The following is a 12,223-nucleotide window of genomic DNA, read 5'->3' as shown; positions in this document are numbered from 1 at the left end:
CCAGAGGCTGGGGGCACGGGACACATAGGATGGGAAGGAGAAGGTTCCAAGTGTAGAGGTTTGTGTATCCCTGTTTCCTGACAGGGACTCTCTCACAGGCAGGAGTGGGAACCGGGGAGCTGTTCTCAGCTATTGCTAAGGACACAGAGAGAAGGAGAGGACCGCTCAGGCAGGCTTAGCCGTCAGGACCGTTGAATGCCTGGATGAGGAAGGGGGACCCTTCTGGCTCTTCCACGGTTTGGAGCTCTGAGCAGGAGGAAAGCATAGGACTGGGAGGGAGGACCGGTGAATCTGGTGAATCTGGCTGCGTGGGGTGGGTTGATTGGCGGGGGAGAGACTGGGGGTGGAGAGGCCATTTAAAAGGCAGTTGCAGAAGCGTTTTTTTCCTGATAAAGAACAGGGCTGAGTCAGCTGTGGAGGAGAGAAGTCATATCTAGCTCCTCCGGGTACGGTCAAGGTGGGATTTTTTTTCCTCTCTCTTCGTCGGCCAGGAGCTTGGCTGCCTGTCCCAGAGGCTTTGGGGAAGAGGCCGATTGACAGAGCATCCTGGGGAAGCTGGGCTGCAGGGAGGACCCAGTCAGAGTGAGTAAGCTGAACAATCAGGGGGGGCCTTTGGGGTTTGGGGTGTGACTCAGGGCATGTGGCAGCCCCTGCCTGGCCTATTTTCTCTCCCTGTACTAGGAAAGAGGCAAATGGGGACTTCTGTCAGCCCGTTAGCAAAGCTAGAGCTGGCTGGCTCTAGGAACCCCTGTTCCTATCCCTGCATGCCCCTTCCCACCCAAGTGTGGGTCGTTCTACAGAGCGATTTTGTGTTGGTCTTTGCTTCTGGTGTGGATGTGGATGCACCCCTCAGGGTCTGTGTCACTTCCCTCTCTGCAGGGAGGATGTGAGGCTGGGCTGGCAAAGTGGCTGGGTTATTACTCAGACCTCCTCATCTTCCTGCCCCCCCCCCCCCGGCCAAGCCAGAGGTTGTATAGTGGCTGGGACATTGGGTCCTTCCTGACCCCACTGGGGGGCCAGTTTACCCAGCCTGTTTACCCAGCCTGTTGCCAGGGCTCCCAGGCTGCTACAATGGGCTGCCTCCCGTCAACCTCTGTTTCCACCTCTGGCTCCCATCCTTCCCACTAGCCTTGCCTGGACACTCCCATTGACGGCAGTTGTGTGGAGTAACATTTCCTTGAATTCTCACTGTCCTGACCTCTCTGGCCTCTCCTCCCTTGCCTCAGATCCCCTCCCTTTTCTTCAGACAGGCCTAGTGAAGGGCAGAATGGGGGGCTGCCTACAGAAAGCAATAAGGACCGGGACTTAAAGAGAGGCCTTATTCCTGCTACAGCAGGGCCAGGAATTTACTGATGGACTTCCTATGCCACCAGCATTCCATACCCTATCATCCATTTCTGCCTGGGTGAGAATAAGGTTATCAACTCCCCTCCCGAAAGAAAGAAAGAAAGAAAGAAAGAAAGAAAGAAAGAAAGAAGCGATAGAAAGCAGCCAAGGGGGCGTTGATGGGGTGAGGAGACAGGACTCTGTAGACATCTTCTAGGAACCTGGAAGCTTCATTGAGGCCCCTCCCACTGAAGCTCTGAGCTGGAAAGCCTAATGGTCAGGACATCTCACTTCCCAGTCAGACTATCTGAGTCCGGAATCCCAGCTCTGCTGCTTAAGGTTGTTTGGCACTGGGGTGGGCATCTCTGAGCCTGGCTGTCATCTACAAAACGGGAGGAGCAACGGCAGTATTATCCTATGGGATTGCCTTGTGGAAGAAAAAACAAAACAAAACAAAAAAGATGAGCTTGCAGTGCTATACATGGGCCATGTGAGGCCTGAATCACAGCACCCCACTGCCCTGAGGCAATGCTCTGCTTTGAGCCCCTCCTCCACTCTGGATCTGCCCTGTCTTACCTGACTCCTGGTAGCTCTTCTCTTTGCCTACCCTCCAGCCTTCTTTGAAGGCCTGTATGATTCAGGGCTGCTGTCTAGAGCTCTATGTAGGCCTTCAGTGATCTAGGCTAGGAAAAGGGGCATCATGGCCTGTCCCACAGCCAGGCTGTGATGACCGCTGCTCCCTATGGCCCTGGCTCACCTCTGATCTCTCTAAAACCAAGAAGCATGATTGTAGTCAAGTTTGCTATAGGCAGGGGTGACCTTGCCTGAGGAGACTTCAGTTGGAACACCCCCTGCTGCCTGTAACAAGGGACGACACTGGGGCACCTTTGGTTGATCAAGTCCTGCTCTACCCCAACCCCATGTTTGTGCAGGGTGACAAAAAATTGTCATGCTAGTTGGCTGGGTTGGCTCCAGACCTCCTGTTTAATTTCTTTTATGGGCACTGCAGCTGGACTGGGGTGCAGGACTATTCTAGAAGGGAGGCTCACTCCCCTCTGGCCCTTTCTGCCATTCTTCTGGGAGTTTAGGGGCAGTTCTGAGCTCACAGGAGGGGAGGGTCATCTAGGGCAAGTTAGACTATGACTAGCCTGGCTGGAAGTCAGCAGTCTGGGGCCTGGGTCACCTCCTCTTTGTGACCCTTTGTTTTCTGAGTCTCCTCCCAAGCTGGCTTCTCCCCAAGGACCTTTCACACTGGTATTGGAAGCAAAGGAGTTCGGGAGTAGTGTGTATACATGAGGCATGGGGGCCGGGGTGCACAGGACTGGTCCTGAAGCAGGAACGGAAGGAGGAGGTAGCAGTGTGCAGGGATATGGAGTGGACTGGATGTTCAAACACCAGATTGCTATTTGCCTTTACCCTGTGGGATCCTGCCAGCCAGAATCCTGGCTCTCTGTAATGGGAAGGTAACTCTGTGCTGTTGAATAGCTCACCTTACTGTTCAGGCCTTTGGTTTTTTTTCTCATTAACACAAAGTGCACAAGAGCAGATTGTGCCCTATAGGCTCGCAGTGAGAGTAAGGCGCATGTAGCATGCGCCTAATCAGTGTTAGCTGCAACTGCTACAAGTGTGTCCAAAGCAACATTGGTAGGCTTGGGGGTCCCGGGTCACATAGGATGGGTTTACCCCTGTGAATCTCTGCAGGACTGTCAGGCTGCAAGGTAAAGCTGTTCGCTGGTGTGACTGGGGGTTGGGAGTAGAGCAGAAACACACTAAGTACTGAGCCCCTGCCAGATGGGTGTGTAAATAAGTCTTGCACATGTAGGGGCGTGGCTTTAGGGACGCAAGGATTGTGTGGAGAATTGTACTGTGACAGCCACCTCCAAGCTGCTGAGACTCTGGTGCTTCTCCGTGACTCCAGAGTCCCCTGACGTGTATCTTTCGGGATCCTGATCTATGCTAGGAATGAAATGTGCTTTGCAGGATAAAGATTGGGTAATGTCTGCCCCCGAGGAGAGCAGAGTCAGGTCACAGTGGCCTGCAGTTCCTGGGGTAGCATGAGCCTTCTTTGCCCTTTGACCTGGACTCGGTGATGACAAATCCCTAATACTTATGATCTCACGGTGACCCCCAAACCTTTCTCAGCTAAGAAGCCCATGACTCTGGGAGAGGATGAGAGCTTGCCAAAACCACAGGGATAGCCCAGCCAAAGAACTTGGCTTTGGGCCGGGAGACCTGTTTCAGAGCAGAACGGAGGAGGGAGACGCTGCACGGTCCAAACATTTCCTGAAGACTGTCCTGTGCACCTGGAAGCCTCATCTTCAACTGTCTCAGGGGAGTGGTCTGGCTAAAGTCTTCAGGTTTTACAGAGGGGGTAACCGGGACAGAAGAGGAATACCAGCAGGTGTTGGGGTACAGGTGGGATACACTGTGTGCTGCCGTTGTGCATGTGGGAGAAGCCACTACCCCCGTAGTAGACGGGAGGATGGAGCCAGAAAGCCACAATGCAAGGATTGTGCCTGACCTCCATGGACCTCTCTGCTGACTCCAGCGTAGCCAGTCGACTTTGCCCTGAGATATTCTCTGCGTCTCAGTGTCCCTATCTATAAAATGGGATACTGGCGAGCTACCAATCTCCTTTATCAAGGCACTTCCATCTCTGAGAGTCCATGAACTCTGAGCCAGGCTGGCAAGATGCCTAGAAAGACTGTCCCTGGAGACCCATCAGCCTGTCAGGGCCAGGGCTAATTAGGGTGAGTTAGGAGGGAGGGCAGGGTCAGATTCCTCAAGAGCTAATTAGCTTCCCACAGTGGGGGAGGGGTTTTCTCAGCCACTGGGTAAGCTGTGACCCTGGTCATAGGCTGATCCCTCCAGCTGCCTGTGACTCATCTGTTCAGGCGTCTATTTGTTTATTCATTGTTCAAGAGCATTGAGCGCCTAGTGCGTGCCAGCTGGGCACTGTGGACAGAAAGAAGTGATTACCTCACTTAATAGGAGGCCGACCAGTGACCTCTGCCATGTCCCATGGCTTCTTTCCCCAGAAGGACCTTTGAGCACAGTTTTGGAATGACTCAGCCTTTGCCACCGGGAGCTGTACAGCCTTGGGTCTGTCAGGAATCTCTGAACGTCTTCACACAGGTTTTCTTGTCTGCACTCTAGGCACCCAATGGCTGCCTCTTGGCGCATTTGGGAAGACAAGATAAATGAACATGGGGGTTGTTGACCTTAGCCCAGGGTGTCACTTGGCTTATGTTAGCATGTACAGCTTTTAAAATAATTATCTTAATTAAAAAAAAAAAAAAAAGGGCCGGGCAGTGGTGGCGCATGCCCTTCATCCCAGCACTCGGGAGGCAGAGGCAGATGGATTTCTGAGTTCGAGACCAGCCTGATCTACAGAGTGAGTTCCAGGACATCCAGGGCTACACAGAGAAACCCTGTCTCGAAAAACAAAACAAGACAAAACAAATAATAATAATAAAACATTGGGGGAAGGGTGTTGAAGAAACTGGCAGCGTGATCTCTTGATTTGATGTGTTATAATTGGGCGGGGACACAGTTACTTTTTTATGTTTTTATTTTTTAGAAATAAAATGTGTTAACCTTTTAATTTTATTTATTTATTTATTTTTTTGAGACAGGGTCTCTCTGTTGTAGTCCTGGTTGTCCTGCAGTGTGCTATGTAGTCAAGGCTGGCCTAGAACTCACAGAGATCCTCCTGCCTCGGCTTTCTCAAGGGCTGGGATTGAAGACGTGTACCACCATGCCCTGCATATTAATGTGTTTTCAGAAAAAGAAGTCTTAGGGGCAGGTGAGATGGTGCAACAGGTAAAGGCAAGGCTGTGTCAGCCTGGTGGCTGAGTTTGATTCCCAGAACCCGTATAGAGGTAGAATGAGACCTGACAAAATTATCCTCTGACCTCCACATGTGTAACGCGGCAAACACTTCCCCACACAAATAACGATAAGGTTGAAATACCTTGAAACCTAGTAGCACCTTTCTATAAAATATCAAGCAAATGACCAGACTCTCGGTTTGAAAGGATAAAGGCCCCTCAGAAATGCATACATAAGGTGTCCTGGGTTTTGCACACTTGGGAATCTTTAGGCCGAACACTATTCTCGGGATTGGGGTCAGAAAGGTAAACATGCCTTTGGAACAAGGCCTTTGGAACTGTGCTGGAGGTGAGGCGATGGATGATCAGCCAGGAGATAAGCAAACGAGTTGATTTCAGGCAGTAGTGAATGCTGTGCAGGAAAAACAGAGATAGGGTAGGCGACAGGACGGTCCCTCCGGGAGGGCATGCTGTCAGGGAAAAGGATAATTCCAGCTCGTATGGGGCCTTACTTAGCCTTGCTTGCTTCCCTTTTCCCCTTCTTTGGTGTAGAAGAGAGACAGAGTTGATGTGAGAGCAGCCAGTGGCCAGAGGGACCATGGGAGATGTAGTTAGAGGCATGACTCATTTGGAGTATTTGGCTGTATTACAACCTTCCAGAGCAGTCCAAAGGGATGGACAAGTTGTCCCGCCGGACAGTCAATCAATGTCACCCTCGAATCTTCATGACCTCTGACTCTAGGAAGCTAGAGTAAAGATCAGATTTCAAAGAGATGTGGGAGGGCACAGTGACTGACGGTCTGTCTGTACGTCCATTTGCTAACCAAGCCTGTGTCCTCTCTGCAGCACTGGGCCGGAGCACAAGCTTCACCGAAAACGACCTGAAGGAGGCCAAGGCGAGGAGCCAGCAGATTGCAGCCCAGCTGACCACCCCTCCCAGCTCCAATTCCCGAGGGGTCCAGCTCTTCAACAGGCGCAGGCAGAGGGTGAACGAGTTCACCTTGGAGAGCCGAGGCCAGAGGTCACCAAAGCTCAACCAAGAGGCCCTCCAAACAGGGCGTCCTTTGAGCCCCATAGGCCATGCCCCGGGGCCTAGTGTGAAGCCCACATCTCCATCAAAGCCAGGCTCTCCAAAGCACCCCAGTCCCCAAAGCCCCAGCCGAGGGGTCGCTGGCCACATCATGGAGGGGTACTCAGAGGAAGCCAGTCTGCTGCGGCATCTGGAGAAGGTTGCCAGTGAGGAAGAGGAAGTGCCATTGGTAGTTTATTTAAAGGAGAATGCAGCCCTGCTGACAGCCAATGGGCTACACCTGTCGCAGAGCCGAGAGACCCAGCAGTCCTCACCAAACCCTCCCGACACTGAAGTACCCAGTCCAGCTGCAGATATCAACCAGAACCCGTCCTCACCTAATGCCACACTCACCACACTAGCCTCTAGCAGTCACCACAGTCAGCCCACCGCTGATATCAACCAAAACCCTCCAGCCGCCATCACCCCTGTCCCACAGAATTCATCCCAGGCACAGTGCTCCCCGAATGGCACACTTGATTCCAAACCCGGCACTCTGTGTGCTGATGATGGGCAGTCCCCGGTGCCGGCAGAGGAGGTGAGATCCAGCATTCTCTTGATTGACAAGGTGTCAGCTCCACCTTCTGCCGCCAGCACCTTCTCTAGAGAAGCCACGCCCCTCTCCAGCTCTGGGCCGCCAGCGGCAGATCTCATGTCCAGCTCCCTGCTCATTGACATGCAGCCTAGCACCCTAGTGGCACCAGCAGAACAAGAGGTGCCTGGCCATGTAGCTGTCACCACGCCCACTAAGGTGTATAGTGAAGTACATCTCACACTAGCCAAGCCTGCATCCGTGGTCAACAGGACCGCCAGGCCTTTTGGGATCCAGTCGCCAGGGACCAGCCAGATAGAGCAAAGCCCCATGATGGGAAGACGACAGTTTGGAGAGAAGGCCTGGGCTCCTCCTGCTAGCAGTATGGCGGATAGGAGTCCCCAGCCACAGAGGCACATAATGTCCCGCAGTCCCATGGTGGAAAGGAGACTGCTTGGGCAGCGAAGCCCGGTCCTAGAGAGACGCCCCTTAGGAAATTTCACCCCACCCCCCACCTATGCGGAGACTTTGTCAACAGCCCCTGTGGCTTCTCGGGTTAGGTCTCCCCCCTCTTACTCCACTCTGTATCCCAGCTCTGACCCCAAGCCTTCCCATTTGAAAGGTCAGGTAGCCCCTGCCAACAAGACAGGAATTTTGGAAGAATCTATGGCACGCCGAGGCAGCCGGAAATCAATGTTCACTTTCGTGGAGAAGCCCAAGGTGACCCCGAATCCAGATTTGCTGGACCTAGTGCAGACAGCTGATGAGAAGCGGAGGCAGAGAGACCACGGGGAGGTGGGCATGGAAGAAGAGCCCTTTGCCCTGGGAGCTGAGGCCTCCAACTTCCAGCAGGAGCCAATAGCTCGGGACAGGGCCAGCCCTGCGGCAGCTGAGGAAGCTGTCCCTGAGTGGGCCTCTTGCCTCAAGTCACCCCGTATCCAGGCCAAGCCGAAGCCCAAACCCAATCAGAACCTCTCGGAAGCCTCAGGGAAGGGGGCTGAGCTCTATGCCCGCCGCCAGTCACGGATGGAGAAATACGTCATAGAGTCTTCAGGCCATGCCGAATTGGCCCGCTGCCCTTCACCTACCATGTCCCTGCCTTCATCCTGGAAGTACACCACTAACGCCCCTGGGGGCTTCCGAGTGGCATCCTTAAGTCCAGCGCGGACCCCGCCTGCCTCTCTCTACCACGGCTATCTGCCAGAGAATGGAGTCCTGCGCCCTGAACCTACCAAGCAGCAGCCATACCAGATGCGGCCTTCCCTCTATGCTCTGTCGCCCGTCAAGGAACCTGCCAAGGCCTCATCGCGTGCCACCTCATCGCGCACTCCATCACGCACTGTCTCACCTCGAGCTGCCTCCCCGGCCAAGCCTAGCTCTCTGGACCTGGTGCCCAACCTGCCCAGAGCAGGCCTCCCACCATCTCCTGCTCTGCCTCGGCCTTCCCGCTCCTCCCCAGGCCTCTACACTGCCCCAGTCCAAGACAGCCTCCAGCCCACTGCCGTGAGTCCCACTTACAGCAGTGATATCTCCCCCGTGTCTCCCTCCAGGGCGTGGTCTCCTCGAGCCAAGCAGGCTCCCAGGCCTTCCTTCTCCACCCGGAATGCTGGGATCGAGGCCCAGGTGTGGAAGCCCTCCTTCTGCTTCAAGTAACACATCTCAGGGCCTGTCTTGTCCCCTTCTCGGAGGGCCAGAGAAAAGATGTGGGAAGGATATAGCTCGGGGCTTAGTGAGGAAGATGGACACCCATGGTTCAAAGTCTGGTGTTGACCCTAGATAGCTATGTGACTGTGGGTGGACCATCTCCCCTCTCCGAGCTGTAGACAAAGGAGCTTAGACGCCACATCAGGGTAATGAGGGGGATCACGGAGAATCAAAACCCTCAGAGGGTCCTGATGAGCAGAGAGTCTTTCCCTGGCCTTTCGAGCTTCAGAGATGGGAGTCTGATGGCAGTGTCCTGCTTGGAGAAGGCCCAGGGGTGTCCTCATGGGGACTTCTGGAACAGACAGCCTTCTGACCCCTGTGCGTCTGCCACGTGCTGGGTGTGCCTTACTCATAGGGCTCAGGCTCCTGGCCTCTGGCTTCCTGCTTCTGGATTCTCACCTTCACAGGGAGTTTCTTCCCGCCTCGGCCTTCTGGACATGTCCTCTGTCCTGCCTCAGAGAGCTTTGCCTGGCTCCACCTCCTCTCCTGAGTCCTCTGCTGCCTGTGGACTTGGCACACCACTCCTTTCTGATGCTTGTCCTCCTGCTTTCTGAGACTCTGCTGCCTCCATGTCCTCTCTGGGACCTGACTCTCCACAGGGAGGGAGACTCCTTGTCCCAGACCTCAGTCCTGCTTCCAACTGCCTTCCTTGCCCTCACTGTTCTGGGGTGGGGGACATCCCCGGGGATCCCTGAGAAGAGTGTCCTTTAGAAAGCTAGGCAGATGTGGATTGCTGCTAGGAGAGTGACCCTTTAGTGGCATAGTGACCTCAGACAAGAACTCCCTGGTTGAAAGAAGCCACCTCGATGCAAAGGCTCAAGGTCCAGGGAGAGACAACAGAGGAGTGTCCAAGACTTGCCCACACCTCCTCCCATTTGCTGGGGGAGCTTTGGCCAATTCACTCCTTTCTAGGTCTTAGTTTTCCCATGTACACAGGGTCCTCTAGTTGTGAAAATCACTCAAGATTGAGAGAACAGGCTGGCATAGTGGGATAAAGGGCCCAAAAGCAAGGAGACTGTCGTATAGAAAGAAAGTGGACAGGATGCTACTGAGGGACAGAGAAGTTAGCTTTTCTTGAGAGCGGCCTGGGGTGGTTGGGTTGGAAGAAGCTGCTGCAGCGGCTATAGTCAGAAGCCCCGGTTGGGCCAGCTTAAGCTTGGGACCCGCTGGTGACAGTGGCTCAGAAGAGGGACAGAAAAGCCTTGGACTTAGATCTGGGTTCTAACAGACTGAATGTGCACCTTGGGTCTCAGACTCAGTTTCCCCGTTCATACATACAGGGAGTATGAAGTCAGGTAGCCTAAGATCTCCCACTCCCTGCCTCCCTTTGACGTGGTACAGCCACCCCCACCCACCCCGCCCCCGAACTAGCCTTTTTGGGGGAGTGAGAATACAGATACAAGAAGACAGACACATTTAGATGGAATCTTACCACGACTTGAGGCTAGGACCACCCACTTCCTCTTTCCCAGCCCTATTTCTGGGATCCCAGAGGGGCAGGGGTGGTGGAGGCGGTGCCGGGACTTGGCTGAGTGCAGTTTGAGCTCTAGGCTTGTCTCCATGGGAACAGGAGGGGTGCCTTGTCAGCAAGCTCATCCGCACAGAAGAGGGAAGAGGGAGATGCGTGGGGAAACTGAGTGAGTCGGATTCCTCCAGGCCAGGTCTTCCCAGAACAGAGTCAGCCTCTAGTAGACCCTGCTCTTTTGCCCCTGGGGCGGGGAGGGTTGGCAGTGGTGGGGCCCATCCTCTATCCTGTAGCTCCTGCCGCTGCGAGGCTGAACTCTTTGGTCCTGCCTCCCGTTCTCAATACACTCTGTCTCAAATCTGTCTTGCTTCTTTCTTCTGCGCTGTTGCTGCCACGGGCTGGGGCTCCCTCTCTCCTCCCTGATCAGGCCTGGAAGTGAAGTGGAATTGCTCGGCTGCTATGTGTGGATGGAAGTGAGGTTGTGTCCCTGTGTGCTACTGTGCCTGCTGTGTGCCTGGCTCTGTTGGGTGTCAGCCATGTGCTGCCCAGGAGAAGAGGGTACTTTCTTCCCCTTCTTTTCTGTGTCTGAGTCTAGCCCAGATTGTGTTGAGGATAGAGAAACCACACTTCCCTATGGCCCAAATTGGTTTGGGGTTTCATCCACCTGCCCATCTGTCTGTCTTGTCTATCTATCTATCTATCTATCTATCTATCTATCTATTTGATAGGGTCTGTAGTTGAGCTTGGCTTGAACTCATGATGATCCTCCTGCCTCAGGTTCCATCCATCTGTCCCTCCATCTGTCTTGTCTATTTATTTATTTATTTATTTATTTATTTATTTATTTATTTATTTATTTGATAGGGTCTGTAGCTGAGTTGAGCCTGGCTTGAACTCATGATGATCCTCCTGCCTCAGGTTCCATCCATCTGTCCCTCCATCTGTCTTGTCTATTTATTTATTTATTTATTTATTTATTTATTTATTTATTTGATAGGGTCTGTAGCTGAGCCTGGCTTGAACTCATGATGATCCTCCTGCCACAGCCTTCAGAATGCTAGGACTAGAATCATGAGCTTCCACCCTAGTTCTGTGTTTTGCTATTTGGCTTATTTATTTTTATTTTTCTATGTTTTTAATTTTTAATTTTTTTTTTGAGACAAGATCTGTCTGACCCAGAATTTGGTAGGTAGACCAGGCTAGCCTTGAACTCACAGAGATCCACCAGCCTCTGTCTCCCAAGGACTGCTATGAAAGATGTGCATCAATATGCCTGGCTTTGATTGGCTGGCCATCCCTGATCCTCCCTCCTCCCCCCTCCCTCTTTGAATAAGTGGGGATTGAAATGTCTTCCACCAGAACATTCACTCTCCGGTCCCCTCTGGTTCCCTCCCCATCTCCATTTTACCTAAATTGGACTGTTTGTCACATCCATCACTAGCCCTGCCTGGCTCCCTTGGTGGAGAAGAAAAAAGCTGCACAGTCTCTGCCTGTCTCTGACCCTGGTTTCGCCTCCTGTTCAATGACGGGGTTGTAGGAGGTGCCCTGGGAGTTCCATGGCCTCGGACACTGCCATATTGTCAGCTCAGCTTTTGTCCCCACCCCATGGTGCCTAGGCCCTGCTTTGAGCCTGGGGTGACTACTGGTTGCTACTTTCTGAATCTTCACCCATTGCGTTTTCAAGGAGTTTGGTAGACACAGTGCACTGAGCTCTTTGGCTGGAGGTGAGCGGTTCTGCTCTCGTCTTCCTTTCTGAATTGTGTGTCCTCTGCTCGCCCCATGCCTCACAGTCAGCCCTGAGACATGGCAGTCAGCATGAGGTCAGGCCTGGCTCCCCTCCACATTTCATCCCATGCCTGAACCATGTCCCCTCACAGTGCTGCTTCTGTCTGATCACTCCTCCACTTGTTGGATCCCCAGTGACCACGAAAGACAGACACAGGTTTTGTTTTTTTTTTTTAAAGAGATTTTTAGACAGTTCTCACAGATCCTTCAGCCACATTGACTAGGGCCAGGCATATTGGCCCATGCCTTTGATCTCAGGAGGCAGAGGCAGGTGGATCTCTGTGAGTTAAGCCCAGCTTGGTCTACATAGCAAGCTCTAGGACAGCTAGGGCTATATAGAGAGGCCCTGTCTAAGACAACAAGAAAACATTTGTTGACTGGCTTGGGCCATGAGCTCAGGGCGGTACTCATTATATAACGGGATAAGCCTGAGCCCTTGCAATTGGCTTCTGGATCAGAGCTTCTGGTCTCAGCCTCTAGTCCTTCCTGTCTAACTCTAGGGGCAGAGGCCT

The 12,223-nt window shown here is 53.2% G+C and overlaps 1 protein-coding gene across 13 annotated transcripts in view; it reads left to right on the top strand.

Moving 5' to 3' along the window:
• Synpo (synaptopodin) overlaps positions 1-12,223 on the top strand; it is a 66,193-nt gene that overhangs the window by 49,681 nt on the left and 4,289 nt on the right. For 6 of the 13 annotated variants that reach the window (XM_006525471.2, XM_006525468.4, XM_006525470.2 and 3 more), the window contains one exon: positions 6,003-8,380. In XM_006525471.2, the coding sequence (XP_006525534.1) occupies positions 6,003-8,380 (2,378 nt within the window). Of the gene's footprint in view, positions 1-41; positions 583-3,468; positions 3,742-6,002; positions 10,288-12,223 lie in introns of those variants that run through there. The other 7 variants (XM_006525472.4, XM_030250254.1, XM_030250255.1 and 4 more) reach the window with 4 other exon arrangements.

The sequence above is a fragment of the Mus musculus genome, chromosome 18 (assembly GCF_000001635.26).
Source record: "Mus musculus strain C57BL/6J chromosome 18, GRCm38.p6 C57BL/6J".
NCBI classification, from domain to species: Eukaryota; Metazoa; Chordata; class Mammalia; order Rodentia; family Muridae; genus Mus; species Mus musculus.
This window is presented reverse-complemented; position numbering and strand designations above follow the sequence as displayed.